The sequence below is a fragment of the Galeopterus variegatus genome, unplaced genomic scaffold (assembly GCF_000696425.1).
Source record: "Galeopterus variegatus unplaced genomic scaffold, G_variegatus-3.0.2 Scaffold2163, whole genome shotgun sequence".
Taxonomy (NCBI): domain Eukaryota; kingdom Metazoa; phylum Chordata; class Mammalia; order Dermoptera; family Cynocephalidae; genus Galeopterus; species Galeopterus variegatus.
The window spans coordinates 192,326-216,468 of NW_007728274.1; the positions used below are offsets into that span (position 1 = coordinate 192,326).

General features: G+C 38.3%; 2 protein-coding genes across 8 annotated transcripts in view; one reads left to right on the forward strand and one right to left on the reverse strand.

The window, feature by feature from the left end:
* TGS1 (trimethylguanosine synthase 1) overlaps positions 1-9,196 on the reverse strand; it is a 36,916-nt gene extending 27,720 nt beyond the window's left edge. The window contains exons 1-2 of one of the 2 annotated variants that reach the window (XM_008580798.1): positions 8,928-9,196; positions 953-1,017 (exon numbers count right to left, since the gene is read on the reverse strand). In XM_008580798.1, coding sequence (XP_008579020.1) covers positions 953-1,017; positions 8,928-9,025 — 163 coding nt within the window. In that variant the 5' untranslated portion in view covers positions 9,026-9,196. The remainder of the gene's footprint in view (positions 1-952; positions 1,018-8,927) is intronic. The other variant, XM_008580799.1, reaches the window with a different exon arrangement.
* Positions 9,197-9,299: 103 nt separating this feature from the next.
* TMEM68 (transmembrane protein 68) overlaps positions 9,300-24,143 on the forward strand; it is a 92,472-nt gene continuing 77,628 nt past the window's right edge. For 4 of the 6 annotated variants that reach the window (XR_551078.1, XM_008580803.1, XM_008580800.1 and 1 more), the window contains exons 1-3: positions 9,300-9,410; positions 17,819-17,863; positions 18,436-18,838. Coding sequence is in view for 5 of the 6 variants with exons in the window: in XM_008580803.1 (XP_008579025.1) it covers positions 18,514-18,838 (325 nt within the window). In the remaining variant the exon portion in view is untranslated. Of the gene's footprint in view, positions 9,411-14,474; positions 14,579-16,855; positions 16,923-17,818; positions 17,864-18,435; positions 18,839-24,143 lie in introns of those variants that run through there. The other 2 variants (XM_008580802.1, XM_008580801.1) reach the window with 2 other exon arrangements.

A 24,143-nucleotide genomic window follows, 5' to 3' on the forward strand; every position in this document is an offset into this window, starting at 1 on the left:
ACCTCACATATGCAAATTCTGCTAAACAGGCTCCTAAAAGAGGGAAAAAGATACCAATATAAATAATGAGAAGATTCCACTCACCATTCCATTCAATGAACTTATGAAAGTTCGGGAGAGAGCAAAATGGGGAAAATGAATCAGCTAAACTTTATGTTCCTCTCATGGTGGATTATGCATATATTATGCATACGTTATGTTCAGTGGGATCCTAGTGCTTACAGAAACCTTATTTGTACAACACAGCACTGAAACACAAATCATTTCATCCAGTGCTTGACTGAAGAAACAGTGATTTGTTCCATCATTGTGAGAGTTAAAGGATTTTCAAAGGTAACTATGACACACTGTACTTGGTCCAATGTCGGCTTCTAACTCCATGCTGCAGTTTTCTCTGTGTTTAGAAATATAAAAGGTCTATGTGGAAGGACAAATGGGGTAGGGAAGCCTGAGAAGGACCAAAGTGAGGGTCAACGTATAGACAAACTCTACTTGTTATTTGGGAAAGTTAACCCAGGTGGTAGCCTCATTACTTCAGGCAAAAGATTTTGGATGTTCACTTGGAATTGATCCTGCATCATTTACCTATAGAATAAAATTTTCATGAAGAAACTATATGTTCTCTAATTCTCAAGCCTTCAGATTCCAGGTTGTTCTTATCTAATGGCAACAACACAGGAAGGAAAGCTACAAAGGGCAAAAGAGGCCACATTAAGTCCATACAGGAGCTACAGGAAGATAAAAGATCTGCTTTGATAGAGATTCTAGAACCATATTACATATAAAAGAGGACTATCTATAATTACAGGATTATTTGCCATTCACCATATTTTATGCTAACAAATTATATTATTATAACATTGGTACAATATTATAACAAATTATACATAAAAACATACCATTATGGTTAATTTTAGCAAAAAAGGGGCTATATAGTTTTATACGATATTACCTGCACTGTTGCCATTGCCTTTGACATAGTAGCCTTTTAATCCCAAGTTGCACAATTTTCGATCCCTGTGAAGCAAATTAAGCAGTCCATACTGAAATAAATTAAACCATAAACTTAAGAGGAAAAAAAGCTCAAGGTAGCACAGATTAATTAATAAAAAGTAAGAAACAGAGAAGCAATCTGCAAATACATTTTCCTTACCTATGATACTGATGTACTAATACATTTCTCATGGAGTTGTTGTAAGGGTTGACAGTATATGTAAAACAGCACAGGGCCTGCCTGACACATGGTAGCATTTATAATTATAACTATAACTATTAAAATTAAATAGCATGTCTCCTGGATACTAGTGGAGGAATCTGATCCTTCTTATGATACATAAACAATGAGGTATTCTCTAAATTTTGCTGTAAGAAGTTAGTATAAAATAAGTCAGAAGATTTAGCTTATACACATATAAATCCATATGCAGACCCTAGTCCATTTGCAAATAGGTCAAACTATCCATTCTTTAGTGGATAAAATATTCATGGTCTGAATAAAGGGGATTGACAATGAAGTTCTTAAATATTTTATTATCCTGGAAAACATTCAGTCTCACTGATTCTTAAAACAGTAAACAGTTAAACTTTTTTTTACATGCCTACTTCTAAAAATTTTCGTTATGTACTATGATTGGGAATTACATTCCCAAAATAATCTAACAGAACACTGTAAAAAACGTGGAAGATTATGCTATTTGTATTTTCCTACCTGTAAATTCAGTTGTAATAAACTCCACTGTTATTGCCACAGTAAGGCCAATTCCAAGTCATAGCTAATGCTGGTTTTCTAATGGATCTACAATAAATTCAACAAAATAAAATTCTTGGACCTGATCTATTTCATATCCACCTGTTCCTCTTTTTTTTGGATACTTCATAAAATGTGAAGTGGGCAGTGACTCACAGTATGAGAGTGACGGGTGGGGGTGGGGTAGTGTGAAGTGCAAGCGTGCATTGGCAGCACACCTACCGGCCTCCAAGAACAGGGGCACTGGGGGTGAAGTGGGGAGCGGGAGCTACACAGATGGTATCAGTGGTGTGACCGCCAGCACCTAAGGTGATGGGGCACTGAGGTGTCAGGTGGAGGAGAGGGCCAGTATGGTTGCAAGATTGGTGACAATGAGCAAATAAGCAAATGTAATGAGGATGATGACAGCCAAGATTCTCCTTGCTGAAGAAGGTTAAAAACATTCCATGGTTTTAGTTATCTGTGGTATGGCACAATAAGATACTCTGGGAGAGAGATGTGGGGTGGGGTGACACACACACCCCATATTCACATAGCTTTTTTTTTTGGCCAAACAAGTTATCCCAAATCACATAACTTTTATTACAATATATTGTTATAACTGTTCTATTTTACATATAGGGTTCAGTACTATCCTTGGTTTCAGGCATTCACTAGGGTTCTTGGAAAGTATCCCCTGCCAGTAAGGAGGGACTACTGTATACACTGCCTAACTCTGTTTACTGAGAGGGCATAGGAACACTAAGCACAATGAGCACCCAGCTTTTGATTTCTAAATACTATTCTCCATTAAAGGAACAAAGGTGCTTTGGAGAAATGGCAATTTCAGGCTGGAGCATGAGCTGTAAAAGACAAGCCTGGGTCATCTTGTGCCAGAAGGTTAGGGAGCACTCAAAGAATGATGGAGACACATCGAAAGGACACAGGAGTCACCTCAAAGGGCCAAATCAGAGACAACATGAGCACCAAAATAAATGACGATAGTAATGCAATATAACGCATTAGTAAACTAAAAATCCAGAGCCCATGTTAACACAAACAAATGAATAAACAAATGCATGGGTTGAGAAGGGAAAATGCTCCTTACAGAATGACAACTAATAAATGCAGAAGGAATGAAGGACACAAGAATCACTCTTTGGCAACCTTCACAGAGGCAGCTGGTTCAGGTGGAAGTCGTCAATGAAGGTTAAAGCTTGTGGGTTTGTTGAGGATACAGGGATACTGATGTAACATTGTAATATACTCCCACAAAACACCGATTAATACAAAGGGAACCACTGTGACTTTGCAGTGGAGAAACGTGGCAGTCAGTAACATCCTCCTTGGCGGTATGGGTCTCCATAAAGTGCCTCTTGAAGCCATACAGAGCCAAGCACAGCATTATTTCTGTGGCATACCTGCTAAAGCACGCCCCACCTGTGTTCCTGATGAAACATCAGACAGACCCAGATTAAGTAAAGTCATCCTACAGAATGTAAGGTCACAACTTTTTATAACTGTTGTGGTCATGAAAGGGAGGACATGAAATTTAGAATGTAGCTTCTAAAAGAGTGAGAGATTTTTCCAGATTGGAGGACGACTGACAAGACATGGTAAATAAATACAGCAGGTTCCTATGTGGAATCTTGGATTAGAAAGGAAAGAGACATACTGTTGGAAAAGCTGGGGAAACACACAATGATGTATTTAGAATCATATCTGCAGCTTGCTCTCAAATGCTTGTGTGTGTGTGTGTGAATGGGTGTGTATTTATATGTTTGTATATACCTACAGAGGGAGAAATGGAGTAAATGCAGTTAACTGTTAACAATTGGTGAATCATGGCTAGGACAATAAGGGAGTTCTTTGAACTATTCTTGTAAGTTTGAAATTATTTCAAAATGAATTATCTAAAAAATAAATAAGGCATTTTTCATAGCATAAATAACATTATAACAAAAACCAATAGCCCCACTGTTTCAGCATTTTCCTATGTTCTATTCTAGCACACGAAATTTTTATATAATTGTAATCACAGTGTAGATATTTTGTATTCTTTTTTTTTTTTTGTCTTTTTCCATGTCCGGCAACGGTTCGCAACCCTCAGTGTCATCCCCGTACCGGACCAGGGACCGGCAACGGGATCGCAACCCTCGGTGTTGCCCCCGCGCCTCGCTCAGCCAGTGAGCGGGAACCGGTCTGTATGTGGGATCCGAACCCTCGACGGGAGTGCCACCGCACTTCCCAAGCGGCGCACTAGCGCAGTGCGCCACCGGGCCGGCCCCGATATTTTGTATTCTGATGTTAATTTAACACAAAGTATTTTTTCATATTACAGAGCTACTGTAATGATTATTTTTAAGAGCTCTTTAGCATTTTCAATTACATCTTCTCTGTACAAGGTACAGAAACCTGAAAGTGTAGAAGAGAACTATTATTATAGCATTCATAAGATAGTATGTTAATATAAAATCCTTAGAAAATAAAAATTAGTTACAATATTATGTCCTATTTCCTGCCTTTGAGGCGAGGTGTTGTAATAATTTTAAACGCCTTAATCAGGAAGAGTCAATGAAATCATGTTCTAAACCAACTGGTGGAATAGCAGAAAGACTCTGAAATCACAGAGATGTGGGGTGGGATTCCAGGGGTGCCATTTACTGGCTGTGTGATTTTTTTTTCTTTATGTCATTAGTGAGACTGAATTTTTTACTTGAATGAAGAAAGGATAACAGAACATACCTCAGAAGCTGCTGGAAGGTTTAAATGAAAAAATTTTTTTAGAGAAAAGATTATTCTGACACTTGTTAAAACTAAGGAAGGCTTTATTCAGGACTACTGTGATAGGCATCCAGACAACCGCAATAGGGGAGAGAGATCTGGCTGAACTCCTGATACATTAGACAGCTGGGGCTATATAGCCAATGAGCAGAATGGGGGTGGGGGGGCTGTCAGCGGATGGAAAATTAATAAAAGGAGACAACAAGGTTAAGGGGAATCTTGCTAAACTGACTTAAATTTCTTATCAAAGGCAGGTCAGGGTGATCAGATAACCATGGTGGGGGCGGGGGGTGGGATTCTCACTAAAATGAGATTCTTGCTCAAACTGGACTAGGCAGGCTGAAGACAAGGCCCAAAGGATAAGGCCTAATCAAAAAGAGAGCTCAGAGGAGCCTGCATAAAGTTTGGTCAAGGATAGAGTCACTGTCAGTATGAAATGTAAAAAAAATAGTGGCAGCACTTAAATCATCAATCAATCCAGTGGATTTTGCCAATTCTAAAACGGATACTTTTTTTTTTTTTCTTCCTTTTTTTTTGTCTTTTTTACTGACGGGTAACAGGATCACAAGCCTCAGTGTCGCGCCCGTACTGGGGACCGGCAACGGGATCGCAACCCTTGGTGTTGTGCCCACACCACGCTCAGCCAGTGAGCGGGAAATGGTCTCCACATGGGATCCGAACCCTCCGCGGGGAGCGCCGCCGCACTCCCAAGCTGCGCACTCTCCAGTGCGCCACTGGGCTGGCCCTAAAACAGATACTTTTTAGTCCTCATTTTGCTTGATATTCTCGCAGCTTTCCAATGTTGATTACTCCTTCATTGAAACAATTGGAGACAGTATACTTGCTCTTGCCTTCTACTTGTTTCCCAGTTAATCTACCTCTTCTCATCTTTAAAAAATGTTGGAATTCCTCAAGGATGGATCCCCCCCCCCCCCCCCCCGATCCGAACCCTCCGCGGGGAGCGCCGCCGCACTCCCAAGCTGCGCACTCTCCAGTGCGCCACTGGGCTGGCCCTAAAACAGATACTTTTTAGTCCTCATTTTGCTTGATATTCTCGCAGCTTTCCAATGTTGATTACTCCTTCATTGAAACAATTGGAGACAGTATACTTGCTCTTGCCTTCTACTTGTTTCCCAGTTAATCTACCTCTTCTCATCTTTAAAAAATGTTGGAATTCCTCAAGGATGGATCCCCCCCCCCGCCCTCCAAATCACAGTAGTTCCCCCTTGTCTGAGTGGGGTACATTCCAAGACTGCCAGTGGATGCCTGAAACCGAGGACAGTACCAAACCCTATACTATGTTTTTTTTCTATACATACATAGCTATGATAAAGTTTAACCAAGCACCTATTACATGCTGTGGACATAATTTTTGCAGTTTGAGGTGTGACAGCAAAACTAGCATGAATTTCTTTTTCCTTCTTCACAATTTCACAGATGGAAGGTTAGTTCTTACCATAGACCTTAGCAACCTCAGCATACGATTTTTTTCTTAAGAACTTTCACTTTTCACTTCAAGAAAGCACTTTACAGCTTCTCTTTGGCATATCCAAATCACCACCATCACTACTTTGTGCCTTGGGGCCATTATTAAGTAGAGTAAGAGTTACTTGAACACAAGCATTACCATACTGTGACAGTTGATCTGATAACTGAGACAGCTACTAAATGACTAAGGGGCTGGAGCATACACAGTGTAGAGCCAATGGACAAAGTGATGATTCACAGCTGGTGAGGGACAAAGCACGATGGTGCATATTTCATCACGCTACTCAGAACAGCATGTAATTTAAAGCTTATAAGTTGTTTACTTCTGAAATTTTCCATTTAATATTTTCAGACCCTGGTGGTTGACAATGAGTAACTGAAACCGTAGAAAGCGAAACTACAGATGGCGGGGGCGGGGGGGGGTCTACTGTAATAGCTTCAATTCCAGTCATGCCTCGCTTAACATCAGGGATACGTTCTGAGAAATGTGTCATTAGGCAATTTCATCTTTGGGCGATCACAGGGTGTAGTTACACAAACCTAGATGAGATAGCCTACTACACACCAAGGCTACATAGTACACAGTACAGCCATTATAATCTTATGGGATCACCGTTGTATGGTCGGTCCGTCATTGACTGAAATGTCCTTATGCAGCACATGACTATCTAAAAGTATATACTATGTAAAGGTGAATGGCTCAAGTCTTCAACAGTATCCCAGACTTCTCCAGAGCTCCAAACCAATATATCTGACTAGTTATATCTTCTGTCCTTTGATCTCTTATAGGTACCTGCTGTGGATTGATTGACTTTGTCTCCCTGAATTTCAAATATTAGAAACTTAATTTCCACTGAGGGTGAGAAATCCTCTCATGGTAATTGAAAGTTGGGGCCTTGAAGAGGTGATTAGATTGTAGGACCATGCTGTAGTGAATGGATTAAAAATGGTGGTGTCTCATGGTAATTGAAAGTTGGGGCCTTGAAGAGGTGATTAGATTGTAGGACCATGCTGTAGTGAATGGATTAAAAATGGTGGTGTGGTTAAAAGAAGAGCATGTGAGAGGTTAGTCTTTCTCTGCTCTGCCATTTAGCAAAGTGATACCCTGCTGTCACTGAAGTCACCACCAAAAACAGCCTTCACCAGATGAGTTCCCTGGACTTAGGACTTCCAGCCTCTGAAAATGTAAGCAATAAAATGTTTTTTTATAAATCACCCTGCTCCAGGTATTCTGTCATAAGCAACAGAAACAGACTAATACAGTACCCCAAAATCAAAATGTGCAAGACTGATCCTAACTGCTGTCCTCAAATAAAACCCATGATTCTCTAGTAATTCATATCTCAGTGAAAGCCAGAAACCTTGACCTAGTCTCCTCCTTCTCATCCCTTAACTTTCCTTCATTCTCCCACATCCAATCCCCGAACCCAACAATCTCTCTCCTATCTTTTTCCCTCTTTCTCCATTTCTACTGCCATCTACCCACCATAATCTCTTGCCTGGACAATGGTCATAAGTGGTGGTTCTTCTCCAAATCACTGCCAGAGTAATCTTTTAAAAATGCAAACCTGATAATGTCATTCCCCAGCTTAAGGTTTTCCTAGAAGTAATCCTTCCACAAAGTCCTGCATGTTTTGGCTCTGCCTATCTCACTGACCCTATCTCCTATCTTTCTTTCTCAGTCATTTCTTCGGTTTCATAACCTTTCTTTTGCTCGCTAAAGGCCTTTGCACAGAGTTGTCTGCTGAGGAATACTCCCTCCCACTGAAACTTATCCGTTTATTTCCTTTAGACCTCTTTCTAAATGCTACTTCCTCAAAGAAACCTCTGGAGAAAGGTTAGATTATTTATTATCACAGCATTCTGTACTTCTCTCATAGCACTTACAACTATAATAAACCAAGTAATTGTGTAACCAGCTGTCTAAATTTAATATTCCTCGCCTTTGCTAGAAAGTAAACTCAACGCATGTAGAGACAGGCTCTGTCTTGTACCCCAGTGCCTACCAGCATACTAGATACACAGAAGCACAAAAAGTATTCACTGAATGAATGCATGGTTACATGTGTGCCAGACTACAAAAGCAACAATACTTTTTACATTAAATTTAACATGGTGTTTAATTTCTTTTGGGGTTAATTTTCAGATTGCACCATAAAAACACATGAAGAAAAAAAATTTCCTCAAGCTTAAATTCTACTACACTACGTTAAAAGTCTGTCACATAAAATTCACTTTCACAAAGATTAGAATCTAACAATAAGCATGTAAGATTAGGGTAAATGTACCTCTTCTAGAGATTAAAAAGAAAAAAAAAAAAGAAAAAGATTTAAGTGGCTTAACTAACACATTTAATATAAAGAAAACAATACCTAGAATCCAATTCTCTAGTCAGTTTTTTTCGTACACACTAGCTACCTTCCATGGAGAGCAATTTGTACCCGAATTTCCACCAAATAAAGACACCTTCAAACTAATGTAAATGCAGTTAAGCATTTTGTCTCAAATAGTTAGAAGTTCTAATTATGTGCGTTTGAGCTTGAATAGATTTTAAGGTTTTAAAGAAGATGTTAACAAAATTACTCAACTCTAAACCTTCACCTTACGATGTCACATCTACTAGAGATTCCATTTTACGTTTTTTACCTTCCCCCAATTTTTAAGCGACCCCTCAATTTACACACACCAAATGACATATATCAGCTACCACATTTTTTTCATAACAGCCTACAAAGTAGATTTAGTCCTTCACTTAATGGCAGTGGGCGACCACTCCGTAATGTCTGAGGGTTTTTGTTTTTCTTAATCACCTTGCCCAAAGGTCAGAGACTCCTGCTGGTGTCAGTGATCAGTCGCAACCACGCTTGCAACGCCTACATTTCTGGGCGATCACCGCGCTAGAACTGAAGGGAAACCCGTTTCTACTTACTCCACAAACGCCCTGGAGCAGAGGCAGAGGATCTTCTCCTCCCGGTCTTCAATGAAGAGAATCAGTTCGGCCACGCGGCTCCACTTCTCGCAGCACATTTTCCCACCGCGGAGGCGGCCCTGCCCTACACTGACCGAGCCGGGCGTCCCGGGCACTGCTCCGTTACTGGAGACAGAAAGAAGCCCTCGCCCGCGGGCCGGGAGGTGAGAGGTTAGGAACCGGCCTCAGGCCGCTCCAGCCGGGAACGAGTAGGGGTGCCGCCACCGGAAGTAGCTCAAGGCGGCCACGGGAAGGGGCGGGGCGACGATCGGTGTTACACCCAACGTGGTCCGGGTGGCAGCCGCCTCTTGGCTTCTTCCTTCCTCGTTGCTGGGGGAAACCCCCCGCGCAAGTCCCCGCGCCTCACTCGGCTGCTGAGCCACCGGAGAGCTCCCGCCGCCGCCGCGGTTGAAGACGAACCGCCCTTGCCCCATCCCGTCCGAGGTGCGTCCGTCTTCGCCTGAGCCTCCGCGCGCTCCTCCAGCCCGGCGCCCGGCGGCGCGTCCGTCTCGCGGGGCTAGGAGCGGCGAAGGCCGCGCGTCGGATCTCCCCGGGGGCCGCCCCGGAGTCCCCGGGCGGGCTGGCTCGGCTTCCCGCCGGACTCGGTGTTCGGCTCGGGCTCGGGAGTGGCCGGGAGGCGAGGTCCTGCCTGGGTCACAACGAGCCCATTCTCCTCGCCCCACATCTCTCTCGCGTTCATTCGGCGCGTTTCATCTAACCACAGCTGGTGGGTCAGGCGTCTCCAACCTCATTAGAGGCCTCTGCGCTTGGCTGGTGGCTTTCCCGATTCTGCGACCTTGTAAGAGCCTCCTGTGTCCACACGCGAAAGGGAAGCATATGGTGATCACGAGAGTGTAGTGAGAAGGCCGCGTGGGTAGTGGTTCAGAGTGTTCGCATCCAGACAAATCAGGCTTGGAATCCTGGATTGTTCCCCTTTACTACCTATATGTGACGTGAGCAAGCGACTCAACCTTTCTGAGCCTCATTTGGATCATCTGTAAAATGGGGGTGATTAATAGTAACTACTTCATGGGGCTGCTGAAAGGACTAAATGAAACAGTGTATATCAGACCTTTCATTTGTGCTATTCTTGTAGGCGCCAGGTAGTGCCTCGGTCCCTGGAATTTGCAGTCTGTGAAACAGGTCCATGCCTTCAAGTTGCTAATTATCTAATAAGGAAAACACATATGCACATAAATAGGATGGAGAAAACTGGAACAACACTGATGGATTTGAGAAAAGCAGTCGGTATGTGGTGTGTGGTATTCGTTGAGACTGCCCTGGCAGCTTCCTCAAAGAAGCAGATTCAGACTTGAAAAGTTGGAGCATGTAGAACTTGGTTTGTGCTACTAATGCTGAAATGACATTGGTACTACAGCAAGTAAAACTGAGTTAAAGTCCAGACTTTTAGAACAGTCACTAATATTTTGGCCGCATTTACTAGTGGGTGAAAATAGAAGATTAATTTTCAAATGGAATGTTTATTTTCACATCTTAACTGCTGTTCTACTTTGAGGTCAGAGATGTGCTGATGTTAGTGATTCAAGAAGGTGAGACTGCTGGGGAGTTACAGATATGCTAGGATAGATGTGCAACATTATTGGGATGAGTGGCTAGGTTAAGAAAATAAGGGTAGAACAGTAATTATCAAATAGAGTGTAAGATTTTAGCTAGAAGTTGAAGGGCATTTCAGGATTAAGAAAAAAAACTTTAAAGGTAATTTATATCAGAAACTTCATGTGAGGCTTGAAATCTAAAAGGCATTTTTAAGATAAAAGGATTGGATTTGCCAGATATCTTGACTGAAATATTAAGCTGCAACTTTATTCATGGGTTGAAGTAGAATGCTTACCCATTAAAACTGAGTACTAAGCCCTGTTAAATTATTATTAAATATGCAAAATAGAAAAGGGAAAGCGAATTTGTATTTCAGTATTTCTTTTAATTGGCATTTTCAGATTGTTATCAGTGTGGCTTATACATTAAAAGTAAGATATGGAAAAGACTGGTAATGGGAGTTTAAAAATAGATATATTTCCTTAAGGTTTTGTAGAAAACAAAAAAAAATCCTTTGTTCTGATTCATTAGTTTTTGAAATACTCTTATTTTAAACATCTGTAAGGTCAATTATAGTAAACCTTCCTCACTGTCAGTATCAGTGTGGTGATAATTCAGGTTGCCAAGTTTTTGTTATAAAAGTTGGATTCCAGGTGGAAGATTAAGATATTTTATATGTGATGCGTAGGACTGTGTTTAATTATAGATTTTTCTTTTTTGTATAGGAAATAACCTGGAATTTTAGTAACTGAAATATTGTGTCTCCCCCAAAACATCTTTTAACACATATAGTTTTTGTTGCATTAAAGTATAATGATAAGGAATCAAGTACATCCTATGATAAATTGGAGGTAGTGGCGGGTGAGGGCCAGGCAGAAGTAGAGGGAGGACAGAAATTGTAGTCTTCATATTTTCAGCCTTTCGGTCGAAGGAGAGAGAAATAGAGATGATTTTAAAAAGGAATTTTTTAATTTCTTAATTGACATGTATTGATTGTACATATTTATGGGATACAGAGATAAATTCCTATACATGTACACAATTGTATCACATGTATTGATTGTACATATTTATGGGATACAGAGTTAAATTCCTATACATGTACACAATTGTAATGATCAAGTCAGAGTAATTAGCATATTCATCATCGTAAAACTTTATCATTTCTTTGTGATGAGAACATTTCAGCACCTCTCTTCTCTTCTGAGAATTACAATAAATAATTATTAATTATAGATGCCTAGGACTACTGTACACTAGAATTTATTTTTTCTATTTAGCTGTAATTTTGTGTCTATGAACCCACCTCTCCCTCTGCCCCTTCCCAGCCTCTAGTAACCACAATTGTACTGAAAGAGAGATATTAAAGAAAGTGTGGTGGAAATCAGACTAGGAAGTAGGAGAACTGGATTTTAGTTTAGACTGTTGGCTTTTCACTGAATTAATTTAGTAACTCTGGGCAAGTAAACTTGACTTTCTGTGTTTAATTTTTGTTATCTGCATTTTTTTTTTCTTTTTCTAATTTTCTCCCTCCTGTGCTTTATTTACTTATTTTTTGGTGGCTGACCCATAGGGGGAACTGAACCCTTGACCTTGATGTTACAAGACTGCACTCTAACCAACTGAGCTAACTGGCCAGCCAGCCACCTATCTGCACTTTTCAAGTACAGTTCTAAAGATACTTTCTCATATTATCAAAAGCATTTTATAGCTCAAAAACAAGTCATTGAAACGCCTGCGATAGTGCTCTACTGGCGGGTTTTAAGATACTGTCTTGATTCACATTTTTGTTAAAGATTTGGATGAGCACAGTTCAGGTCTATATTTAGCCAGCATTTGTTATGTGGCTACTATGTGCCAGGCATTATTCTAAATGCTTTACATATGTTTCCTCGGAAACCATCTATTTTGTTTACCTATATATCTAGAACAGATATATCTATTCTCAGTACAGTGTCTAGAATAGTGTCTTGCACATACTACTTGCTCAGTAAATACCTGTTGAACAAACGAATGAATAACCCAATGATGTTAGTCTTTTTAGGGCCATTTGGCTTTGTTGTACACTGTATCTTATCCCCTTTGGCCTAGTCAAGGACACGACTTCAACAGTTATATCCTCTCCTGCATCACCCGTTACTCAGTTTCACATTGGTGTATTATCACTGGCATTAAAAACTGCTGTTTTTTCTCCCATTTTAAAACAGCTGCAGCAATGAACTGATTTGTGTTTCCCTCTAGTTACCCACCTGTTTGTTTCTCTGCTTTTTTGTGCAACAGTGTTCCTCTGAAAAGTTGTTTACATTTGCTGTTTCCAATTCATTTCCTCCCGTTCTTTCTTAAACTTATTGTTCTTTCATCCCCACTGTACCAAAACAGCTTTTACCAGGGCTTGCCAATGACCTGTGTGCTGTAAATCCAATGATTAGTATTCTTTATCTCATTAGACCTCCTAGCAGCTTTTAAAACAGCTGAACTTCTTGAAACACTTTCTCACTTTAACTTCCGGGATGTCACTCCTGGCAGGAAGATGCTGGCTCTTCACTGTCTCTCCAATTTCTAAAATGTTGGGTTCCACAAGGCTCAGTCCTAGGACCTCTGTTTTACTCTATATTCACTCCCTGGAGGGATCTTCTTTAGCTTCGTGGCTTTAAATACTGTCTATATGCTACCAATTACCAGATTTATTTCTCTAGCCCTGACCTTCCTGTTCAACTCTACTTATGTCCAGTTCCTACTTAACATCTTCACTTGGATGTCCAAAAAACATCTTAAACTTAATGTGTTCAAAACTGAATTCCTGATTTCCATCCCACCCTCAAACCCGTTCTTCCTACAGCTCCATTCTTTTCACAAGCAGGCTAACGATGGTGGTGGTGATAGCAGTACTTGGTCAGTGCTTACATAGTGGAAGGCACTTTTCCAAGATTTTTAAAAAAAATATACAATCTTTACAACAGTCTTATTAGATAGACGCTATCATTATCCCCATTTTACAGAGGGAGAAAATGAGGCAGAGAAATACTGAGTAACTTGTTTAGTTCACACAATAGTGGCAGAACCTCCTAGGATACAAACCCAGGTTGCCAAAAAACTATGTAGTCATTTCACACTTTTCTCTGTCTCACTCACGTTTTACACCGATTCATCAGCAAATACTGTTGGCTTTATCTTTGTAATGTATCCAGAAACTGACCATCTTCTATCCCCTTCACTCTACCACACTTGTCTAAGCCACTTTCATCACTCATTGTAATTCTTGCACTAACTTCCTATTTGCTCCCTGGACAATATATTCTCAACACAGCAGTCATTTAAAACCAAAATCATGCAGTCTTACCATTCTGTTTGAAGTCCTCGGATGCCCTCTTCGTCTCAGATAAAAGCTGGCCTACAAAGCTCTACAGTGCTGCCTCTCTGTGCCCTTTTCCAACAGCCCTCCCTATCACTCACTATTCCTCAGCCTGGCTTCCTTGCTGTTCTTCAGACCACACCAAGTGCCTGTCTTTTGCATTGCTGTTCACTTCCCAGCCAGTCTCTTCCATCAAATATCCACACAGTTTGCTTCTTTATTTCCTCAGGTCTCTGCTCAAATATGCCTTTTAGAGAGGCCTTCCCAGACCACCATAGATAGCATAACAGTCCCCTCCCCTCACCTGTGCCCTTGTCTGTCATAGAATTCCATATCTATGTTTATCTTTTATTTTTTAATATTTCTCCATAGCACCTATTGTCATGTGACCTAGTGTAAAGAACCAGCATCTTACTAGTTATTTATTGTCTATCTTCCCTATCTTCTCTAGACTGTAAGTCACTTGAGATTGTGGTCTTTGGTTTATTTACTGCTGTGAAACTGCTAGGTACATAAGGGTTAAATAGGTCTTTATTGAATGAGTTTTTCCTCTCTGTTTTCAGAAGACAAAACTGAGACACTGTGCTCCTGGAACAGGCTGAAAGGATGGGCTGTGTCTTAGGATATGAAAGTTAATAGGATGTATAATCTTTGCTGGCTACAAAATGTTTTTTTTCAAGTACAGTTTGCAGAGATGTGGAAAGTAGTACCACGTTTTTTAGCTGAATATGAGTTAGCGGAATGATAAAGCTACTTAAAAAGTTATTGTCATCTTTGATTCCAGTAATGATAGTGATAGCAAACGTGTCAGGCATTGTTCTAGGCTCTTTACACAGATTAGCCCATTTAATCAGAGTAATCCTATGGGGTAGATATTATTATTATTCTATTTTTGCAGATTTTAGTGAACTGAGGCCCAGAGGGTGCTGACATGGTCCTCTCAATACCAAATAACTGGAGTCAGTCACAGGGAGTGACCAGAGTGGTGAAAGGTTGAGAAACCAAATTCTGAGGAGTGGTTGAAAGAATTAAGGACTCTTATTAGAAAAGGGGATTTTTCAGCTCATGATAGCTGTTCTGAAACTTAAGAAGTTGTCCAATGAGAGAGGTTCTGTGGTATAGAACTAGGTTCAGTAAGTAGAAGTTAGTGAATATAGGAAGACCTTTTTAGTAGTTCGATGGATGGTTTTGAAGATGGAATGGGAAGCTTTTGAGTGTTCTGGAAAGGTTTAAATCAAAATCAGGGCTGAATGACCATTTATGGAGGGAGTCATTGCACACAGCACTGTTAAGAGGCTACTAGATCTCATGAAGTTGTTCGTGTAACCTTTCTCACTGGAACTCTGCCTGTGCTCTCTCCCTATATTAGTCTGTTTTTGTGTTGCAATAACAGGATTCCTGAGACTGGGTAATTAATAAGAAAAGAGGTTTATTTGGCTCCTGATTCTGGGACAGCTACATCTGTTGTGAGCCTAATGCTGCTTCTCCTAATAACTGGCAGGCAACTGGAGAGTGTAAGGAGAGGAAGAGAGAGAGAGAGAGAGAGGGAGAGACGGAGACTCCTGCTGCTCCTCCACCCCCAAGGGAGGACACTAATCTATTCATGAGGGATCTGCCCCCATGACCCAAACACCTCCCAACATTGGGGATCAGGTTTCAACATGAGCTTTGGGGGGACAGACATATCCAAACTATATTAGTCCCCTTCCCTTTACTGTGTTTATTAAGTATATATAATAAATCAGAATGTGATTAAGAGGATAAGATGTGTAATTCTATTTCCAGTTTGGGGAGGTACTAAAGAAAGTTTTAAAATTACAAGATTTTATAATTCTATTAAAAATTGAAAATGAGAGTAGATTATTGTGGGCAATTGTATTAAGCAGTAAGGATCAGATCACCAAAATGTTGATTGGGCCTCTGAAAAGCTACTTTTAACCTATATGAGAGGTTATAATAAATTTTGTTAATTAACAATGTTTAAAAGCTTTTTTTTTAATTGAGATATAATTTATCATGACATTCACCATTTTGAAATGTATAGCTCAGTGGTTTTTAGTATATTTACAAGGTTGTACAACTATCACTACTATCTAATTCCAGAACATTTTCATTATCTCAGAGACAACTCTGTTTCCATTAGCAGCCACTCCTCATTCTCCTCTAACCTCTGGCAAACACTAATCTTTCTGACTCTGTGGATTAGCCTGTTTTGGGTATTTCATATTAATGGAATCATACAATATGTGATCTTTTGTGTCTGGCTTTTTTCACTTAGCATGTTTTCAAAGTTCATCCATATTATAGCATGAACCAGTACTTCATTCCTTTTTATGGCATATACAGATACAGATTATATGGATATACAGTCATCCCTAGGTATCTGCAGGCAGTTGGTTCGAGGACTATCCTCCTCCCCACCCATACCTGAATACTCAGATGCTCAAGTCCCTTATGTAACATGGCATAGTATAACTTATGAATATCCTCCTGTACACTTTAAATCATCTCTACATTACCTATAATACTTGGTACAATATAAATGATTGTTATACTGTATTTTAAAATTTGTATTATTTTTTATCGTTGTATTGTTATTTTTATTTTTGTTTTTTTTTGAATATTTTTTATCTGTGGCTGGATGAATCCATGGGGCATGAACCCGTGGGTGCAGAACCTGCAGATAGTGAGGACCAACTGTACCACATTTTGTTTATCTGTTAATCAGTTGATGGACATTTGCATTGTTTTTACTTTTTGATTATTATGAATAATGCATCTGTGAACATTTGTGTACAAATTTTTGTGCGAATGTGTGTTTTCAGTCCTTATTGGTATATACCTAGGAGTAGAATTGCCGGATCATATGGTAACTCTATGTTTAGCTTTTTGAGGAACCACTAAACTGATTTCCACAGCAGCCATACCATTTTACATTCCAACCAGCAATATCTGAAGATTCTAATCTCTCCACATCATCGGCCCTTGTTATTTTTCATTTTTTTGGATTATAATCATCCTAGTGGGAAAAGCTGTCATCTTTAAAGGTATTAAATTTTGCTATGTTGCACTCTAAATGATCAAACACTGATAAATTATAATTATAGTGATTCATCTGTTTAGATGGATTGATTAGAATATCATATAAATAAAGCCCAAGTTGAGGGCTCGTTGTGTGCTGTGCTTGCCTTCTGTTACCATAACAGGCCCAGGTTTCTCACAAGTAAATGCTAATGGTTACAAGGAATTAGGCTAAATCCTCCATTCCTTGAAGAACAAGTCAGAGGGCACGCCCTGCTAGTAAGCCAGTTACCAGGATAGTCTTGATGTAAAAGCAGCATGTAATTGCTCTTGCCTGTGTGTCTCTGCCTCTCCCACCATTTCTTTCTCTCATTTCCTCAATTCCCTACCTCAGCTCCAAAGGAATTGAGATGATTTTCACTAAGATTGTATATTATGGAATAATGATAAGATGTCTCTAAGAATAGAATCAGAACCAGAGGAAATATGAATAGAAGAAGGAAACCAAGGAAATCTTATGTAGGAAAATATGATCATAGGGCTAATATAATCAAGTCATGGAATATTGTGTTTGACTATCAGCTAATGTGGCAGAGAGACATAGTCAGTTACACAGCTTAATAACATCATACTTTTTCCTCCAAAGAAGCAAAGCTTTTCATGCCTCTGTTGAAAAAACGTTCTTGGGTGGGGTTTTATATAATGGCACTAAACAGTGTGTATACAGTTGTCCTCACTAAAGCAGTGGCAGCATGAGTATAATTTTTAATTGTAATGCACTAATGTGGGCTGTAATCACATTTGTCAAACATTTGTGAATGTCTCTTACTGTTTATTTTATGGAAATTTTGACTCTGGGTGTTAATGATTATATTTTTTCTTTAATCATATATTTTTTCCATTTTTTTACTGTGTTTTCCAGAATACATACATCGAAGCTTGGGACAAGATATTTATCTAATTTCTGGTAAGTAAAGTGACTGTTTTAGAGAGAGTTTATAAAATAATTGTATAGTTATACTTTTAGTCATTTAAGATTTGAGAGAAATTTTAGTGACTGTAACATAGAAACAGTACTGATAAATTTTTACATTTACATAATGTCAAAAGGTCAGCTTTTCTATTAGTCTATTTCTCTATGAAAGATAATATCTAAAAATATATGTCATCCTGAAGAATTGGGTTACTTTTATTGAGTAAGATATTGTTTTCTTTTGCAAAGAACAGAGTTATCTCAATATGACCTAGTTTAAGATCCAAATGTTCAACATGATCTACATAAGACAAAATTCATTCCTCATCTGCTTTATTTTCCTCTGTCATTTATAGCCTGTGATTTATTTCAAAAGCTAAACCCAATACGCTTCATGAGCAAATAGATGAAACCTTATAATTTTCACATTTAAATCGCAACCAAGTTAATCATTAACAATCTACTCAATTTTGGTATTAAATGACTCTATATAGTAGTTATGTAGACTAAAACATTTAACTTTATAGCTGTAAAGAGAATAACACTGGGTTATTTTTCCCTTCTAGTGGCAAAATTAAAGACCTGCTAGGAAGCAGGTGACAATGAAGAAAGAAACTGAATTTATCATTTTCTCCTAAGGAAAAATGATAGACAAAAATCAAACCTGTGGTGCAGGACAGGATTCTATGCCCTATATGACTTGTCTGGTTCACATACTTGAAGAATGGTTTGGTGTGGAGCAACTGGAGGACTATCTGAATTTTGCAAACTATCTTTTGTGGGTTTTTACGCCACTAATACTTTTAATACTTCCTTACTTTACTATCTTTCTTCTCTACCTTACTATTATTTTCTTACACATTTATAAGAGGAAGAATGTATTAAAAGAAGCCTACTCTCATAATTTATGGGATGGTGCAAGGAAAACGGTGGCAACTCTGTGGGATGGACATGCAGCGGTATGGCACGGTAAGCAAGAATACTTTATTCTCTGTGTGTGGCTGTCCACGTGTGTGGCACTGAAACTAAAGTCATTCTATATTATTTATTGAGAAGATTCTGAAAATATAATGGAAGTGATGTTTGCTGTTCCCTGTTATTATCTGTTTGCACGTGTCATTCATATGTATGTGTCTTTCTTAAGGTGTTTTTTCCCAAACATGTTACTTTCTATTAAAGAACCAAACAACACTATAGACTATTACTATAAGCTAAAATATGAAAATTTATATTTAAAACATCTAATAGAATGAGAGACTAATTAATTAAAACTGTATAGAAAGTGTTTTAAAAATGCTTGAATTATTTAGCATTTACTTCCATTCTGTTCAAAATAAGTTTGACTTTACCAGTGTAGAGATTTTTTTAATGAACTATTAAAAATAATATTACAGTAATTATAATCTGTATCCCACAATTTACCCATTTCTTTTTGATTCATCTTAGAGGTCAGTGTGTCTTTCTGAATAAATGAGATGCAATAAATTTCTCTCCAGGATATTCATTTATTTCTTTATTATTTTAGAGATTGTGATGTTGTTAATGATTGGTGGTTCTTCCTTTGGCCAGCACAATAATTGCCTTCTAGTAACCTATTTTCAAGGATTTGGTGTACCTATTTTCAAGGATTTGGTGTTTTTCTCTACCAATTTTTGCCACATTATTCCACCAATACCTTATTTGTTGGTCTCTCTTGTTTTTGGTGTATATAAATACTGAGGATTCAGTAGGCATGTGACAAAGATGTAGCTTTGTGTATCATGCTGTTGAACATCAAAGTGGTTTCACAGAAGGGCATGGAAGAAAGCACAGACTTTGAAATATACATTACTGAAATTATAAGGCTGTTAGCAGAGAACACCAGTGACATGCTTATTAGGCTAATGTATTGTCATTTTAATGCTGCATACATACTTACATACCTACAAATATTTTTTTTTTTTCCTTTTTGTCTTTTTTCGTGACCGGTAACGGGATCGCAACCCTCAGTGTCGCGCCCGCACTGCGCTCAACCAGTGGACTGGTCTCTATATGGGATCCGAACCCTCGGCAGGAGCGCCGCTGCGCTCCCAAGCGCTGCACTCTACGAGTGCGCCACCGGGCCGGCCCAATACCTACAAATATTTTTTGAGTTCTTACTGTGTTAGACACTGTCAAATGCTTAACATACATTAACACCTTTAAACCTTGTAACATAATATATAGATTCTGAGTATTATCCCCATTTTACCCATGAGGAAACTGAGGCACAGAGAAGTTGTTATTTGCCCAAGGCACAGTAGGAAGCAGAGCCAGTATACAACCTCAGACATCTGGCTCTAAAGCCTGTGCTCTGTGCTGTGCAGTAAGTCTGTCCCAGGTTGGGGGGATTTGGGGCCAAAAGTAGTATTCAGCAAACTTGCAAACAGGAACTATATGCCTATGATGTGTTAAATTCTTAATGTTTACTCATCACTATTCCTGCCAGTCAGTACAACTCTCACACCCGCTTATTGTTTTATATGAGGCAAGATGATATTTCAGGATTCCACATGTGCACATCTGCAGAGGCTACATCTTGTAGGCTGTTGTTTATTGTCTTTAAAACAGTGATACAAAAATTTAGTGGTGTCATTTACAATACTCATTGGGAATATATGAGGGTACTTCTCACAGTTCATGAAAAAATAGAATTGAAAGAGAATATGAATCTTTTCATTATGAACTTTTTGAAGTATCCTTGTATATACCCCTCCCATATTTAAACTCTCTATATTTCAAGATAATATATATTGTAAGGAATTTGAATTTATTTATATTTCAGGAGACATGATTTAACTTAGATAAATTTGAGTGCTAAACTTATAGCAGAATATATAATTTTGATGTATTTTTAAATACACCCTTTTGGCTCAGAGGAAGTAAAATATATAGTTCTTAGTTTGTTTTAATGTTCTGTTATATAATTTAATATATTTTATTAGGATAAGTGATTTTTTTTTACAAATAATTTTTTTATTCTTTAGTGGCATAAATAAAAGAAATTTGTACATATTTAAATTTTGTATTGGTTTCAAATCAGTTTTAATGTATGCTTTTTGAAGAATCTTCAGAGGAATTTTTTTAATAATAAAAATGTTCATTGTAAAAAATGTAGCAAATACAGAAAAATATAAAGAAGAAAATAATAGTCACCTAAAATTTACTATGCAAATGAGTTCTGTTAAAAGTTTTAGTGTTTTTGTCATTTTTTATATGTGTGGCACACTGCTGTTTTTCATGTCACTAAGCTGCCTTCGTAAATATGACTTTTAATGACTACTTGTAATTCTGTAAATCCAAAAGTAATTTAATTAGTTACCTGTTATTGAACAGGGATTTGTTTATAATTTGTTTACTATTTTCAATAAGTATCTCTGTATAAGAATCTGTCCAGTGTTTTCTATTTTGAAATTGTTTTACCTTCATACTGTGTATAATGCAAATGTTCTGTGATTTTTCAAAAAATTCTTTGATTTCTTATGTGCTGTGTAACATATTGCCTGTATGACACTGAGAAACATTAGTTTGATGTTTCTTAAATACTTACATTTCTAGGTAGTTTGCCCAGTGATGGATCAATGAAGTCTCTACATTCAGTTTGCTTATAGACTTTAAACTATGAAAATTTTGATTCATTTTTCAAAAAAAATTCCTAGGAAATGTGAATGACATTTTTAGAAGCTGGACTCTTAATATTTAATGATTTCCCCTGAAAATTAATGTGATGAGGAAGAGTCCTCAGTAAGGTATCTAGATGTTCTTGAGAAAATTAAAAATTATGCATTTTAGCATAAGGGTATAGGTAATGAGTACCATAACTTTCACTTCAGGGAAATAAGGAATATTTTATCTTGGTGTCTTTTACTTGTTTTATCTTGTATTATTTTGTGTGTTTATATTATTGTAGTTTTGTTTTTGTCTTACACAGAATTTACTTCATTGTTTGAAAATAATATTTATGCTTATTAACACCAACGTAGCTTGTTCAGTTCATTGGCAATACAAAATTTTGAGAAAATGCAATGATTTGATTAATGAGGTAGTCTGATCATATGGTTTATTATTTATATTATATGAATTACTGATTTAAAAACAAAATAGACCACAATAGCATGAACTCTAAACTTTCTTTAGCTTCATATTTTATTATTTTCTAAAGAAATCAGCACGTTTTATTCACTGAAAGGGCTCTATAGATTAAACCATATGTAGCAAAGTTTTTTATGGAAAAATTAAATTGGGATGTCAAAACATCTCTCTACTTCAGTTGAATAAGAGTTTTCTCTCACCTCTTCTGTCCTTCAGGCAGTGGAGGTGTGTAGTCAGACTGCCTGAGGCCAAAATGCCTCTCCTAAGTGGCTGGGTGATCTTGCTCAAGTTATCTAACTTTTCTTTCTTCTTCCTCTCTTCTCCCCTTCCCTCCCTTTGTGCAATAATTATGATTTTTTTTTAAAACTTCATTTTGAAAAAAATCTAGAATTACAGAAAAGTTGCAAAAACAGTACCAAGAGTTCCCGTGTATGCTTCACCCAGCTTCCCCTAATGATAACATCTTTATAACCATTGTCCAGTTATATAACTAACAATGTACAATACTGTTAATTAAACTATAGCTCAAATTTTACAATTTTTCCACCAGTGTCCTTTTTCCAGGATCCCCTATTGTATTTAGTTGTCATGTCTCCTTCAGCTTATAACAGTTCCTTAGTGGTTTTTTTTTTTTTTTCGGATGTACGGTACAGCAGAGAGGAAGTAAAATATATAGTTCTTAGTTTGTTTTAATATGTCTCCTTCAGCTTATAACAGTTCCTTAGTGGTTTTTTTTTTTTTTTTCAGTCTTTCATGACCTTGGCACTTTTAGAGATTTTGTTGATGGTCTCTCAATTTAGATTTGGCATTTTCAATAATTAGATTGAGGTTATGAATTTTTGACAGGAATAACACAAAAACGATGATGTGTCCTCAGTGCATTATATCAGAGAGTTCGTGATATTGCTATGCCATATTCCTGACGGTATTAACTTAGATCACCTGGTTAAGGAGGTATCTGCCGGCTTCTCCACTGTAAAATTACTATTATTTGTACTCTGTAATTGATAAATATCTGGGGGAAGAAGCTACTTTAAAACTATATCAATAACCTTCTCAAACAAGGTACTTTTCTGAACATCATATTCTTCTGTAAAATAGGTTGTTGTAAGGATTCAATGAAATTTTATGTGAAGTGTTTAGCTTAATTTCTATTACACAGTAAGTTTCAATGAATGTTAGCTATCATAGTTATAGAGCATCTTTCTCCGATAATTTGTAAGGCACTAAGATACATCTTTTGCCTCTTGATCATTAGCAAGTTCAACTTAACACACTATGTTCAAGGTACCTAGTATATTCAAAGTACAATTTTAGGCTATCAAATTTTTGACTGGTATTACTAGTGAAAAATGCATTTTGCCATCCAGTATACATACACATGTATATACTGTTTCATGAAAAGTGTATATACTTTCTGCGTGTGATCTATTCCGCTTTCTACTCTCTTTTATTTAAAAAGAAGAATGCTGGTCATAACTCATTGAAGGGATTTTTCAATTGATTAAATTGATTTTGCAGCTCTCTAATAGGTTACATCCAGCATTTGAAAATACTGTAGGTTAGCATGTACATTCTTGTAGCAGGAAGTAGTGTGATATGGAGTAAGAGCACGGAACTTGGAGTTAGGCAGATGCAGTCTGCATCCTGGCCCCACTGTGTGACTTTGGGTAAGTTGCATGGGCTTTTTACACTTTTTCCTCATCTGTGGAGGGTTTTTGTGATGATTATTAAGGGTTTAACACAGTTCCTGGAATGTAAATGCTCGATAAATGTTAATTCCTTTTCTTTTCTTTTTTTTTTTTTTGTCTTTTTTCGTGACCGGCAACAGATCGCAACCCTCAGTGTCGCGCCTGTACCGGACTGGGACCGGCAATGGGATCGCAACCCACGGTGTTGCGCCCGCACCTCGCTCAGCCAGTGAGCCGGGATCCGAACCCTTGGCGGGAGGGCCGCTGCGCTCTCAAGCGGCGCACTGTAGCAGTGCGCCACCGGGCCGGCCCCAATTCCTTTTCTTTCTTTTTTTTTTTTTCCTTTTTTTTTGTCTTTTTTCGTGTCCGGCAACGGATTGCAACCCTCAGTGTCGCGCCCGTACCGGATCGGGACCGGCATCGAGATCGCAAAACTCAGCGCTGCGCCCGCCCCTCACTCAGCCAGTGCGCGG